General features: G+C 43.0%; 1 protein-coding gene across 1 annotated transcript in view; it reads right to left on the bottom strand.

The window, feature by feature from the left end:
- The window catches only part of adamts7 (a disintegrin-like and metallopeptidase (reprolysin type) with thrombospondin type 1 motif, 7), a 447398-nt gene that overhangs the window by 240487 nt on the left and 191778 nt on the right, over positions 1-15133 (bottom strand). Inside the window, exon 10 of the mRNA XM_084337494.1 lies at positions 9061-9153. Coding sequence (XP_084193620.1) covers positions 9061-9153 — 93 coding nt within the window. The remainder of the gene's footprint in view (positions 1-9060; positions 9154-15133) is intronic.

Genomic DNA, 15133 nt, shown 5'->3' with positions numbered 1-15133 from the left:
GAGCAGAGTTGACAGCGCATCTACAGTAGCCTCGCTCCCAGTTTTATCTTTGTGAGATAAATGTAGCTACTAGCCTATTTTCGCCAGCAGGCAGCCAGCAGAAAAATATGGCATTTTCAAAGATGGTCAGTAAAAGAAAAGTCGACTGCAATTCAAAGGTGAATGGACTGAAAAATATGCGTTCATCCTGAGTCCCAGCACCAAACCAATGTGACTATATGCCAAGAAACGGTAGCTCTTGTGAAGGGTGGCAATTTGAAAATAATGTATGACTGAAGTGATGGAGACCATGTTTGAAGGCAAACAAAAGCAAATCCCCCTCAGATTGCACAGCAACCAGAATAACTGAAATACTGGCTGGTGATTTGATTAAACAGCTTTGTGATAGAATAAAAAAAAAATGCACAGTGCATTTCCATAGCTGTGGATGAGTCCACTGACACCACTAAGAAGCCTATGTTCTGAAGAACCATTCATGTTCTGAAGAACTGTTCATGTTCTGAAATGTTATTGCTAAAGATTGAGAAGATTGGATCAGTTGTACTTTTTTTTTGAATACTTGAAACCCTTTTTTTGTGGAATATTTGATGCAGCCCAGGATCACCCAGACTCTACCTCCAGCGGCCCCCAGGTAAATTGAGTTTGAGACCCCTGCTGTAGATGGTGTCCACTTTGGCCTGAAAAAAGTCCTGGAACTTGGAGGATAAGTCAGAGGCTTCAGTGAGGGGGGGGGGGGTGCAAGGGGGGAGTAGCCGGTCAATGGTGGAGAACAGCAGTCTGGGGTTGTGTTGATGGTTGGTGATGAGGTTGGCGTGGTTAGAGCTTCTTTGTAAGACTGTATGTGGTCGTTGTAGGCCTCGCGGTGGATGAGACCAGATTTCCTGTAGAGCCTCTCGAGTTGTCTACCGTGGGTTTTCATGGTGCAGAGTTCGGGGGAGAACCAGGGTGCAGGATGTGTGAAGGAAACTGGGCGTGTTTTAAGGGGGGCCAGGGAGTCGAAACTAGCTAAAGCCTTGTTGTAGTGGGAAACCAGGTTATCGACAGTGGGCAGGTCGGGGGAGGTGTGGGACAGGATCGTGTTCCCCAGTTCAGATATACTGATGTTTTTTGTTTTTCTGAACGAGATGTTACGCTGGTGCCGTTTTTTTTGGGGGGGGGGGGGGGGGGGGGGCAGGGGGCAGGAACAGTGAAGGAGATAGCGAGCTGGTCAGATACAGCCAGATCTAGGGTCTGCATGTGAGAGGGTGCGGGCGGCGCTGCAGAAGACCTCGGTTAAGGCTCAGCGGCAGGCTAACCGCAAGCATCGTCCGGCTCCGGACAGCGGGTTAGGCTTTCCACCCGTGATCTCCCTCTCCGGGTGGAATCCAGGAAGCTGGCTCCTCGCTTTATAGGCCCCTTTAAAGTGGTTCATCGGGTGAACCCTGTGGCTTACAGGCTATGCCTTCCGGCCTCTATGAGGGTTCATCCGACGTTTCATGTGTCCCTGTTGAAGCCATTCCTCTTATCGCCCTTGTCCCCGCCACTTCCTGCGGTCCCTCCGCCCAGCATTATTGATGGTCAGCCTGTCTATACGGTGCAGAGGATCCTGAGTTGTAGGCGGAGGGGCAGGGGGTTTCAGTTCTTGGTGGATTGGGAGGGGTACGGGATAGAAGAGCGTTCTTGGGTGCCTCAAAGGGATATCTTAGATCCCAGCCTGATCGATGATTTCCGGCGGCTGCATCCCGAGGCCCCTAGGTGAACGTCAGGTGCCGTTCGTCGGGGGGCGGTACTGTAACGTTCGGGGTTCTGTCCTACCTTAGGATTGAATCCTACTGTCTGTCTGGAGTACTACACATTGTTGTTGGGTTTGCACTAATTGTATGTCACTTCTGGTTTGCTGTCTCGCACTGATTGACTGTCACATCTGGATGCTGTCACTGGCTGTCATTCTGGCTGTCACTAATTGACACGTTGGTATGTTAGGAATGTGGCCTTATAATGACTCCTGTTATCTTGTTCCCTGCTGGAGCTTCAGATATCCCTACGAGCAGACTGTCTGAACGAGTGCTGACCCGATTACACTTTAGTGTTGTTCTCTGTTGACGCTTGGCGTCGTTTCGTGTTCTGCTACTGCTCATGTGTTCTCAAAATAAAGAGGACACACATTGTTTTGAAGAGCAAAACAATTCTCTGTCTCTTTCATTCCTCGACCATTGGAACTCCCACCTACCTGCTATCGTAACAATTAAGCATAAGCCATTTAAGTAATTTGAGCAAGTTAGATAGGGTTGAATGTTCCAGTCCAGTATAATTCTGATATAAAGCTTGCTGACAATGGTCTTATAGATAACAGATACTAGGTACCATTCACATCTGATCTGGTGCCGGTACAGTACCTTTTTTCTGTACTTTACTCTCTCTGTAATAACAAAAATGTAATTTAATTTTTTCTTTTTTTTTTACGTCACAGTGAGGCTGCTGTTGTGGTACTATTGTTATGAAGAGTGCCCAGTAGTGTCGTCACAATATAAAAATGTTGACTTTGATACGATACCAGCCTAACCACACATACAATGCTCCGGTCACGCATCCACTCAACTCATAGAAAATACAGCATCAGCTAGTATATATTTTTTTATCTACTTTTTCTCCTCCTTTTTCTGTATTTTTCTCCCATCCCAATTGAGTCATTATGCCAATTCCCCCCTCCCCTTTCTGGTCGTTGCACGCATTTGCCCCCCACTTGCCGGTCTAGGGAGGGTTGATAGATACTATCACATGTCCCCTCCGATACATGTGGAGTCAGCCAGCCGCTTCTTTTCACCTGACAGCGAGGACTCTCACTGGGGGAGCGTAACGCGTGGGCTCACACTACTTCCCCCAGTTCCCTCCCTCGCTGAGCAGGCGTCCCAAACCGACCTGTAGGAGTCGCTGTTTACAACGACCAGGATACACACCCCGCCGGCTTCCCACCCGCTAACACTGCCAATTGGTTAGTATGGCCGACCGACCAAGCCGGAGGTACCGCTGACAGCTGGATTCGATACCAGTGTCTCTGCGGTGGTAGGCAGGCGCTTAGTCCGCTGCGCTACCCAGCCGCCTAGCATCAGGCTATTATTCTAAAAGTATCGATACTAATAAAATGGAGTATTGGACGGCTGGGTATTGCAATACTTTCTAGTATCTGTGTATTGTGCAACCCTAGTGGCCCAGTGGCCAAGCACACGTCCACCATATTCTGCAGACTGAGCTGTGTGCTGTCTAGCTGTCAGTGCTGAATGGAAAGCTACTGTAGCAGTGCTTCAAGGGGATCAAGGTAAGTTTCAAGTTCAAGTTTGTTTATTAATTATCACAATAAAATACACATACTTTACGGTGAAATGCTTGGTTCTGTATGAGCCCGAGAGTGTGCTTCATACAGTAAAAAAAAGTAAGTAAGAAAGTAAGTAAAAGTAAGTAAAAAAAAAAGTAAGTAAAGAGGAATATACAATACATATATACAGTACAATATACAATCTAAAGTACAACCTAGGTACAGTCTAAGTACAGTGAGTAAAAATGTGTAAACAGTGAGTAAATGTATCTGTTGATTCAGCACTGTGGCTCTAGCTGTGTCAATGTATCATATGACAATACATTTTAATTTGTACCCCTCTTGGTGACTTGATGTTCACAATTTGTAAGTTGCTTTGGATAAAAGTATCAGCTAAATGACTAAATGTAAATGTAAACTTAAATATAATCACAAAGTTGGTCTCCCAGTCATCATCAGAGCAGAACAAAAACGTTACTGTAGCACTTTATAATAACACTCAGTTATAAGACCTTTATAAGGTATTTGTAGATAATGAACTAATCATGAACAACCCATTTATGCCTGCTGGGTGGCGTAGCGGAGATTGTGCTCGTCACCAATGCAAGAGACTCCGGTATCGAATCCCAGTCTCAGCATTGCCTTCAGCTTGGGCCGGCCGTCGTACTGGCTCATTTGGCAGAGTCAGCGGGTGGAAGTCGATGGGTGGGGATTGGACGTTGTGGACAGCGACCCCTACAGGTCGGTTGGGAGACGCCTGCACAGCAGAGACAGGAAGTGGAGAGGGTAGTGTGAGCCTCCCATGCGTTACACCTCGCCAATGAGAGTCCAGGCGAAAAGATGTGACAGGCTGCCTCCTCGTGTGCCGGAGGGAACATGTGATGCAAGGCTTCTATCCTCTCTACAACCGACTACTGTGGGGCATATGCGAGCAACGTTCAAGACAGGGGAGGGGAGAATTGGCACAGCGGGTAATTGGGATGGGAGAAAAAAATTGAAAAAGAGGAGAAACAGTGGATAAAAAAAAAGATCTATAAATCATGTGCAGATGTTATTGTGTGTAACGACCCCAGGCCCAGCCCTTGGTGGGCCTGTTATGATAAGAGAGACATTGGACATTCTCTACCTCCTTTCAGTGGTATCATGGCGCCCTCTAGTGGGCACCATCAGATGGTGCAGGCGTCCATTTTGTCTGTACTCACAAATGTGATTAACTCTTTCAGTGCCACTCACGAGATTTCTCGTGTTTTTTTATAGGTGGTTGCTAGCCACTCACGAGATTTCTCTGATTTTTTTTATTTTTTTTGCGATCTGAAAAATTATTGCATCACCCGAGCCTACCCGAGTATAGCCGAGGGGTGCCGACGATCACTGTGGAAAAAAGCGCCCCCTGTCGTCTCCCAGATGACATAAGTGATTTTGGAATGGACTCAATGAAAATGAATGGGGAAAAAAATCCGGTACTCCACATTTTCCAGTTCACTGATCCAGCCGGGGTTACCACAGTTCATTCTGGAGCCTCAGATCCCCGCGGATCATAGAGATCTACTGTGTCGCGTTGGATCCATACACTTATCGATTTTTTCGAATGGTGATCAGGAATTGGAATATACCAGTTGGATACCATCTGATGTCAGGTAAGGACTCTGTGTTATCAGTGGTAGGATAATCTGAGTAAGTTTGATGAAGTTATAAGCTGTTTTGTGAAATGTCTTCTTTCGGTTTCATTGTAAAAGTCCGAGAGGAAATCAACGGGGCGATTATCAGTGCGCGGCCGTAATGTGCGTGCGTGCACGTATAATATTGATCATCTAGCGTTTATTTGAAAACGATTCATAAAAAGGCCGACGAATATCAACATTGTAGAATATTCCACTAAAAGACGATTTTCATAGAATGCTCCAGAATGAGCTGTTTTTTATATCAAAACGGGGGCTTTTCTAACTGCTCTGAAACGGAAACGACGCGATAAAAAAAGAATCTGCCTTCACAGCACTGACTGGAAAATAGTATTTGATAATGTGATGGGCAGATTAGACACATAGCCATAATTTAAAACATAGATTAGGCGATATTAACGTTAACATTGGCGCCGATGGTGGCATTCAAGCGGTAAAACGGAAAACCAGGCATGGCATTGAAAGAGTTAATGTAATTAATTGTTTGATTAATGTAATTGCATTGTGTGTGTTGTAGGGCTGACCCCTATTAGTCGAATAGTCTTTTTTTTATCATTCTTTCCAAAAGAAAAGAGGCCTAGAAGCGTGGCTAACGCTAATGGCACGCATACCAGAGGCTAACTGCCTAAGAAAACAGGCACAGAGGCACTGAAAGAGGATTTCACCCATCTAATGAACACACTAGACTAGACAAATATGAAGATGTATCCATCAGTGGACCAATAGCATGCTTTTGCAGAGGACAAGAAGCCTTCCGTCGCCTCCTTCAGACATTAAGCACCCCCACAGCCCAAATGGAATGATTAAAAAAAAGAAAAAAAATTACTTTTTTTTCCCAAATCTTTTTTTTTATAGTCGACTAAGTCGACTATCGGCTAATTTCGGCCAATCATAGTCGACTATCAAAATCCTTAGTCGGGGACAGCCCTAGTGTGTTGTTGACCTTCCCTTCCCTTGTGTGATGTGGTTCCCCTGTTTGGTTTTGTGTTTGTAGTAATGCCTTGGTGACTAGTTTGGTTTATTCTATGTTTTGGACTGGCGCCAGCTGTTTCCAATTATAATTAGTCTGTGTATTTAAGTGAGGTTCTGTGTTCTCCTCTTTGTGATGTCATCCCTCCGGTTACCCCTTGTTCCTGCCCCTGTCGTCTTGCCCTGTTGTATTCGTTCTACGTAAGTGTTGTAGTGTTCGTTTTGTTGAGTTTTATTTTCCGTGTTCACAGTTCAGTTCGATGTTATTAGCGCCAGCACAGCTGTGCCGTTTATGTTTCTTTTTGTAACGTGGCGTCGTCTAGTAAAGTCTGTATACGTTACCCTGCCGTCTCTGCCTCCTCCATTCCTGTCCGCAAACTATGGGGGTAGATTTCTATCAAAAATAAACAAACGCAAAAGTAGAATCCATAATCGTAAAAACTATCCACACACACACACCTCAATTTGTGTTTCATAAATCATAAAAACACGCTTGATCTGCTTAGATTTAAGTACGGAATTCTAAAAACATGCTTGATCTGCTTAGATGTGCTGGGCCAGCCGCTGATGGTTTGGCTGTTGAGAGGGTGAGTCTGGAGAGGATGGACCCTTCTGTGGTCGACACCATCCGGAACGCGCATGCTCCCTCCACTATCGCAGTTGACACGGGTAGGTGGCGTATTTTCCAAGAGTGGTGTAGAGTGGGGGCCTTGGACCCTGTGTCCTGCCCCCTGGACGCTGTCCTTTCCTTCCTTCAGTCTATTTTGGATAAACTGTCGGCTTCGACGGTGAGGGTATATGCCGCAGCTATATCCTCTTGTCATGAGGGCGTTGCGTTGTTCAGCCACCCTCTTGTGAAGCGTTTCCTGCTTGGGGCTCTGCGCCTTAAGCCGGTGAAACGTTCTCTGTCTCCGAGTTGGGACCTCCAACTGGTCCTCGGCCGGTTGTCCGAGGCCCCGTTTGAGCCTCTTGAGCAGGCGTCTTTGGAACAGCTGTCTTTCAAGACTGCGTTCCTGCTGGCCATCACCTCCGCTAAGCGCGTGGGTGAGCTTTGTGCTCTCTCGGTGCGGCCTGAGTGCTTGTCTATTCGTGTCAATAGCGGTGCAACTCGGAGGCCTAATCCAGTCTTCGTGCCAAAAAATATCCAGAGCTCTTTTCGCTCCAGGGATATTGTGGTTCAGGCGTTTCATCCGCCTCCTCACGCTGGTGAGTTAGAGGCGAGCCTTCACCTGTCGTGTCCAGTCCGGGCTTTGGGGATTTACCTCAGCCGGACTCAGGACCTCAGGGCTACCGATCAGCTCTTTGTTTGTTACGGTGGCTCTCGCGCTGGTATGGCACTGTCGAAACAGCGCCTGTCACATTGGTTGTGCGAGGGCATTGCCCTTTGCTACACGTTGGCTGGGCTGGCCCCCCCTGGGGGTGTCAGGGCGCACTCCACTCGTGGGTTGGCGGCCTCTGCCGCCTTGTTAGGGGGAGCCTCTGTGGAGGACATCTGTGCTGCGGCCTCCTGGTCCTCCCCGGGTCCCTTTGTTAGGTTTTACCTCATGGACATGACTGGGGGTTCTGTCTCCCAGGCGGTTCTGAGGTCTGGGACCTCCCCTGCGTCCCGCCCTTCGGTGGGTTAGCAGGGGTGTGTGGGTGTGTGCCACAAGGTGATGTGTCACACGTGGTCCCGCCTGTGCTGTGCGTTTTTAGGGGTCTCTAGTTCCCCCTTTTTCGCACTTTGGTGTTGTTGACTGCCGCACCCTCTTCACTAGGAAGGGGGGGGTGACGGGACTCCCCTCCCCCCTGGTGGTAGGGCTTGCGGGTCCTCAGGGGGTACATTTGTCGTGCCACGCGTCTGCTCTGTCCCATATCTCAATATGGCGAAAGAGCGAGACACGATTCGCCAGTACGAATATATAACGATAGGTTATGTATATAACCTAGTTATATGAGTATTGGCTGAGCGTCTCACTCTTAGCACGCCCTGAGGTCCCTTGGTGGGGTTTTTCTTGATGGAAAACTTTTTCCAGAGGAAGGGAGAGTGTGACCATGCCTGGTGCCTTATAGGGGACACTGGGGCAGGGCCTGGTCAAGTGCATGGGTGCTTTGTTTTCGTTAATGAAGTACAGTAGGTACTGGAGATGAGGCGAAATATGGCGAAAGAGCGAGACGCTCAGCCAGTACTCATATAACTCGTTTTTCATATCCATTTTTCAAAGCATCTACAAATGTGTTACTACACATTAAACAACATTATTTAATTATGAACAAATCAAGTACAAATGTTGATACTGTTGATAATGAGTTTCGAATTTACATAAAAACACGAGATTCGAACGTGAACGGAAAATACAATAAAATATTATAATAATAACTTCTTTTTACACTGAAATTCGAATTCGAACTTGTCTACAATTCTGTAACTGATATCGAATTTGATTGTTTGTTAAAGTGACAACCCTAATACAGACATTACCACAGAAACAGAATCCATACAGACATTACCACAGACACAGAATCCATACAGACATTACCACTGAAACAGAATCCATACAGACATTACCACTGAAACAGAATCCATACAGACATTACCACAGAAACAGAATCCATACGGACATTACCACTGAAACAGAATCCATACAGAAATTACCACAGAAACAGAATCCATACAGACATTACCACAGAAACAGAATCCATACAGACATTAACACAGAAACAGAATCCATACAGAAATGACACAAACAGAATCCATACAGACATTACCACGGAAACAGAATCCATATAGACATTACCCCAGAAACTAAATCCATACAGACATTAACACAGAAACGAAATCCATACAGACATTACCACTGAAACAGAATCCATACAGACATTACCACAGAAACGAAATCCATACAGACATTACCACAGAAACAGAATCCATACAGACATTACCACAGAAACAGAATCCATACAGACACTTTTTCATAGTTGGGATATGATCTTATCTCAGCTATTATGGTATATAAACAGTGTTTATTGGTACATGCATCAATTCATAAACACAATACTTAAGAGTATCTGAAAATATTGAAATATTCACATGCATGTAAATGTGCCCACTGTTGACTTCCTCATACAGTAACGACTCACCTTGTCCTCTGCACACCTGGTTCCATCCACAGCCCCGTCCAGCTTGGAGTGGCAGGTGGTTCCCACTGTGCACCACAACGTACTGCAGATGTTCTGCAAGGCAGGGAGCAGGATAACAAGTAACTAACTAGTTCCTGCCCAACATCTCCCAAGACAAAATCAATACAAAATTGACAAGCACACTTACATATTATACTGAGATCACAAAATTATATCATATCAGAACTGCATTTGGGAACCATGCGTTCAGCTCTGCTGTTCCATTCTCCTGGAACCTATTACAAATATATTTTAAGCTAGATTCCCTCATTGGAATTCATAATTTTAAAGAAAGAATTGGACACCTGCTTGCCATGGAGTGCTCATGTTTTTAAGGAAACTCCATTTCCGCCTGTCTCTTAGCAATAAACAAATGGATGACGAACAACTTCCTAAAATTAAATGAGGGCAAAACTGAAATCCTACTAGTCGGTCCTATAACAAAAAGAGAAATGTTACAGAGCAATATGGGGCAACTTACTCCTTGGATCAAACCCGAAGTTACAAGTCTTGGTGTTATAATAGACTCAGACCTAAGCTTTAAATCACACATCAACAAGGTGACAAAAACATAATTTTTCCACCTTAGAAACATAGCTAAGGTACGGCCGTTTATAAATAAAAAATACGCTGAAAAACTGATCCATGACTTTATCTCAAGCCGACTTGACTACTGTAATGCACTCCTCACCGGCCTCCCAAATAAAACACAGAACGACTCCAACTCATTCAAAACTCGGCAGCTAGGCTACTAACTAGAACCAAGAGGTGAGACCACATCAGTCCTGTATTAGCTAACCTACACTGGCTTCCGGTAACATTTGGAATTTATTTCAAGGTCCTCCTCCTTATATACAAAGCACTAAATGGAACAGGACCAAGCTACATTGCAAATTCTCTAGTCTATGTGCCTCCTAGAACATTGCGATCATCTACTACTGGTCTATTGAAGGTTCCAAGCCACAGTCTAAGGAAAATCGGGGATGCAGCCTTTGCAAACTATGCACCAAGGTTATGGAACACACTACCTATGGACATTAGGGAAGCTAGATCTCTTAATATTTAAAAAAGAAAATAAGCTAAAAACGTACCTCTTCACCATAGCCTTCTAATACACCCCGCTGTTGATTGTACTGTAGCACTATTTTACTGTCCATTCTATTGCATAATTTTACTATCTATTCTATTATTGCACTGTATTATTTTATTGCTTTTTATTACAGGTTCAAAACGGTCAGGTATTAAACTGTGTGGGTATCAAACAAGAGACTGTCAGGCTTTAAAACTGTGTAGGACCCAGGCCTAGAACTGCACCCTGAGAGAGGAAACTGCACCCTGAGAGGGAGGTTTGCCCTGGGTGGGAGGTTCGAAGGGTCAAAGTGGGTGTAGAACAGGAGGGAAGACTGTCAGGTTTTAAACTGTGGATACCAAACAGAGAAGGTAAAGACGACTTTGAACTGTTGAACAGTAATTCAGAAAATTTGTATTGCACTGTAAAATATATATATTTTTAAATCTATTATATTCTACAATTTTATTGCACTGCACTATTGTACTATTTTATTCTGTCTATTTTATCTTGCTCTTTTTATTATTGTCTATTTAAAACTGAATCAAACCATACACAAGGTGGCCTGTTGGGATGTTATGTGTTTTTTCTGTTGTGAAGTACCTTGGGCTGCAGTTTCTGTATGAAAGGTGCTATACAAATAAAGTTATTATTATTATTATTATTATTATTATTATTATTATTATTATTATTATTATTATTATTATTATTATTATTATTATTATTATTATTATTATTATTATTATTATTATTATTATTACAGTAAAGCCTGCATATTTCATTAGAAGTAGTAGGGATTGTATATCACCTAATCCTTTGTAAGCATACAATGTTATATCATAAGTTTGAACTTGATCCACCAACACTTTACACCTCAGCACAGACTATATAAGACGACAATGAAATGATGATAATGATGTTGGTAATGCTGAGAAGTGTCAGCATTCAGATACAACAGTGTGGCCCAGTTTGGCCTCCTGTTGCAATAATCAGTCATTCCTTAGAAATACCGAAACTCATTCCCAACAACAGATTGCCCAAAAGGCAGTATGGGCCTAATTCAAACTAAACTGTAAAGAGTGACAGGAATTTGACATTGACAATCTTGGCAGCCTCTATACACAGACTTTGATAAAAGCCAAAAGGTCGACTGTAGAGTTTATGAATAGTTTGTGGTTGGAAGATCAGGGCCATGTTCTCATACATTTAGGTATTTACAATATGCACTAGATAAAAAATTATACAATTAAAAGCCACGCATGGATTTACTTCGCCAGGGCCTTTAAGCCTCAGTACGGGCCAGCAAACCCAGAGCCTAACTGATCACAAGGTAAACACTCTCAATAGCAATACTGACCTTCTGTATGATTACAGCTTTATAAAGGTCTCTTTTCTGCTCTCAGTGTGTTTATCAGTACAACAATTGATATGAAACAGATGGCACAATGCTGTCTCTATATCGCCAAAATGTTATCTTGTAAGCCTCCCAGACTCCAGGCATCCTTTTGCAATAATCACAGTGTCATTCCTTAAGACATACTGAAACTCATTCCTAACATGTCAGGAATCTCCTAACAGGTTCTTCAAAAGGCAGCATGGGCTGGCTTAATTCAAACTAAACAGTGACAGCTATTTGACATTTGACAATTCCCTATGTTGGTGGCCTCTATGCACAGACTTTGATAAAAGCCAAAAGGTCGACTGTAGAGTTTATGACAAGGGAGGTGGTTGGAAGATCCGGGTCATGGCATTGGTCTGTTGTTGCTGATTTAGCTTGACATTTGTGATGATTGGATGGTCCACATTTAGCATTTAGGTTGAAAACCAAATCTTGCATATGGGATCTGATGTTGAAGATAAAGACTCTGAATGCATCAACAATGGACTGACAACTGAATGCAGCTCAAGGAGATAATCTGCCACTTCACCATGATAGTTTGAAGACAATGGCTAAGCAGAAGACATCCCCCTGGCTGTTGTGATTATCAATATAAAGATAAAGCTAGAAATGAAAAAGAAAGAAAAGTCGCACTGAACAACAACTCATGATCCCTTACGTTCAACATACACTGTATGAAACTCTAGAAAGAGTTTTAATTAGTGCTGTCAGGCGATTAAATTTTTTTATCTAATTAATTACAGGATTCGTAATTAATTAATCTAATTAATCGCATTTTAATCGCATAACTATTCTATGCCTGATATTCTATAATCATATTTCAAATTGCATGTGTCCGAATGGCAGAATTCAGTACTGTATCTACAAAACCTTCTGTTTAATCATCTTCCATCTATTAATTTGCTTAGATTTTCCAGGTCTGGTCAATTTGAGCATGGTGTTATTCACAGTCAAAGCAAACAATTTTTTTATTGATATTCTCATTTGGTTCATTACAATTTACTCAAGCCTAGTAACAGACACAGTATTTCTGACACTGGGAATACATTCCCTGAGATCCATAGATGTCCCTAGAATCAGATACCAAGAACATGCAAATGGCCAAATTAAAAAAGTCTGTAAATGTGTATTCTATGTTATTATGGAATGAATGAGATAAAAAAATGATTATATATATAAATGTGTACTCATTTATAATAGGCGCGGATTTGAATGCCATTTGGGATCCCGGGATGGATAAATCTTATCCCACTATTTCCAATGAGCAGAAAAAAGCATCTAATGCACTAAAGCAGTGGTGCCCAACCAGTCGATCGCGATCGACAGGTAGATCGCGGGCTGATTTAAAGTAGATCTTGATTAATAAAATTTGATTATAAAAAAATAAATAAAAATCTTTCTTTTTTTGTTAAATCAACTCTTCCTCTCCTTGTTAACTACAACAAGCAATGCTGTTTGTTATTTAAGATGAGGTCGGACTCGGCACTGACAGATTTGTGTTCATTATGCTGCTTTTATAAAGCCTCAAATGATGGCTTACAATATAAAATTTTGGCTGGTAGCTCTCGGGCTAGGTGGTAAATAAAAAAGTAGATCTTGGTTCAAAAAAGGTTGGGCACCCCTGCACTAAAGGATTGGTCTAAGAATACAGGTGTAAATGACCTATGGCGATCACTAAACCCAATGACCCGAAAGTACTCCTGTCAATCTTTAAGACACAAGACATTCTCCAGGATAGATTATGTTTTTGCATCCCCTAGACTATTTGATAATTATGAGGTGGAAATGGTTCCCAATGCATTATCAGATCACTGCTATTTACTACTAAAAGGATCATTTGGTATACTGTCATCCCGGGCCCCTAGATGGCAATTTAACTCGAAATTGCTGAAAAACAATGAATTCACTACACAATTCAAAGAAGCACTTGTTGAATTCCTGCGGGAGAATGCGGAATCGACGCAGGACCCCAGAATATTATGGATGTCGGTAAAGGGATTTATCAAGACTTCACAGATACCTTTTCTTCCAAACTACGCAAGAATCGTTGCTCAAAACTGGCAGAGCTGGAAACGCTTTACTCTTCGTTATTTCCCTCTTTACAATACAACTACTCGGATCGATTGGAATCTCAAATCGATGTGTTAAAAAAAGAGATTAACGCCATTTTAAGACAACAATCTGAATTTCTAATACGTAACACAAAACAACAGTATTACTTTCATGGTTCTAAACCAAGTCACTTACTAGCTATACAGATACGAGCCAACGCAACATTTGCAGATATCCCTACCATTAAGGCCCAGCAAGGACTGGTTACAGACCCCAATAAAATCAAGAGACATTCAAAAAGTTTTACTCCAACTTGTACAAATCAGAAATGACCTTCGATCAAAACAAAATGGATATATATCTTAATAAAATTAACCTACCTAAACTATCAGAGGAAGACGCTAAACAATTAGAAACACCCATCATACTAGAGGAACTTAGGGAGGCTATATCAGAAATGAAAATTGGTAAGGCTCCTGGAAGGGACGGTATCCCACCAGAATTGTACCTCTCATGCTGGGATGTAATTGGACCCCCATTACTTAATATGATTTTATACTCAATCAAGGAGGGGAATTTCAATAAGAATGACAATATTGCACTTATAACTGTCCTCCTAAAAAAAGACAAAGACCCCACCGATTGCGGTAGTTATAGACCCTTGAGTCTCCTCGGAACCGATATCAAGCTTTATTCCAAGGTATTAGCCATCAGACTTCAAAAGCATATGACAACTTTAGTTCATCCGGATCAGACTGGCTTCATAAGAGGCCGCTTGATCACGGATAATATAAGACGGTTACTACATGTGCTAGATGCCAGCAAGGATGCCAACCCACCTATAGCAATGCTGTCCCTGGATGCGATGAAAGCCTTTGATAGGTTGGAATGGTCTTACTTATGGGCAGTACTAGAAAGGATGGGGTTAGGAAACGGATTCATTGATATGGGGCGACAGTGGCTCAGGAGGTAGAGCAGTCGTCTGGCAATCCGGAGGTTCCCGGTTTGATTCCCGCTCCTCCTGGGCAGCGTGTCGATGTGTCCTTGAGCAAGACACTTAACCCCTAATTGCTCCCGATGAGCAGGTTGGCACCTTGCATGGTTGCTTCCGCCGTCGGTGTGTGAATGGGTAATATGTAAGTAACAAATTGTAAAGCGCTTTGGATAAAAGCGCTATATAAAAAAGCAGCCATTTACCATTTACCATATGATAAAAGTAGTATACAAAGACCCATCGGCCATGATCACAACAGGTATAATTACCTCCGGAATTTTTCCGGTATCGCGCTCTGCCAGACAGGGTTGCCCTCTTAGTCCCGGACTATTCGCTTTATCATTAGAGCCTTTAGCACAGTATATAAGACAATCCCAATCCATAGAACCAATCTCAATCAAGGGCACACAACATCATATTAGTTTATATGCGGACAACGTAATATTGTTCATGGGAAACCCTACCACCTCAATGCCTCATCTTCTCAAGTTGATTGAGAAGATCTATCGGGATTTAGGAT

Source organism: Notolepis coatsorum, assembly GCF_963971535.1.
Source record: "Notolepis coatsorum genome assembly, chromosome: 20".
Classification (NCBI taxonomy): Eukaryota; Metazoa; Chordata; class Actinopteri; order Aulopiformes; family Paralepididae; genus Notolepis; species Notolepis coatsorum.
The sequence above is the reverse complement of the archived record's forward strand: the minus strand, read 5'-3'. Positions and strand labels throughout refer to the sequence as shown.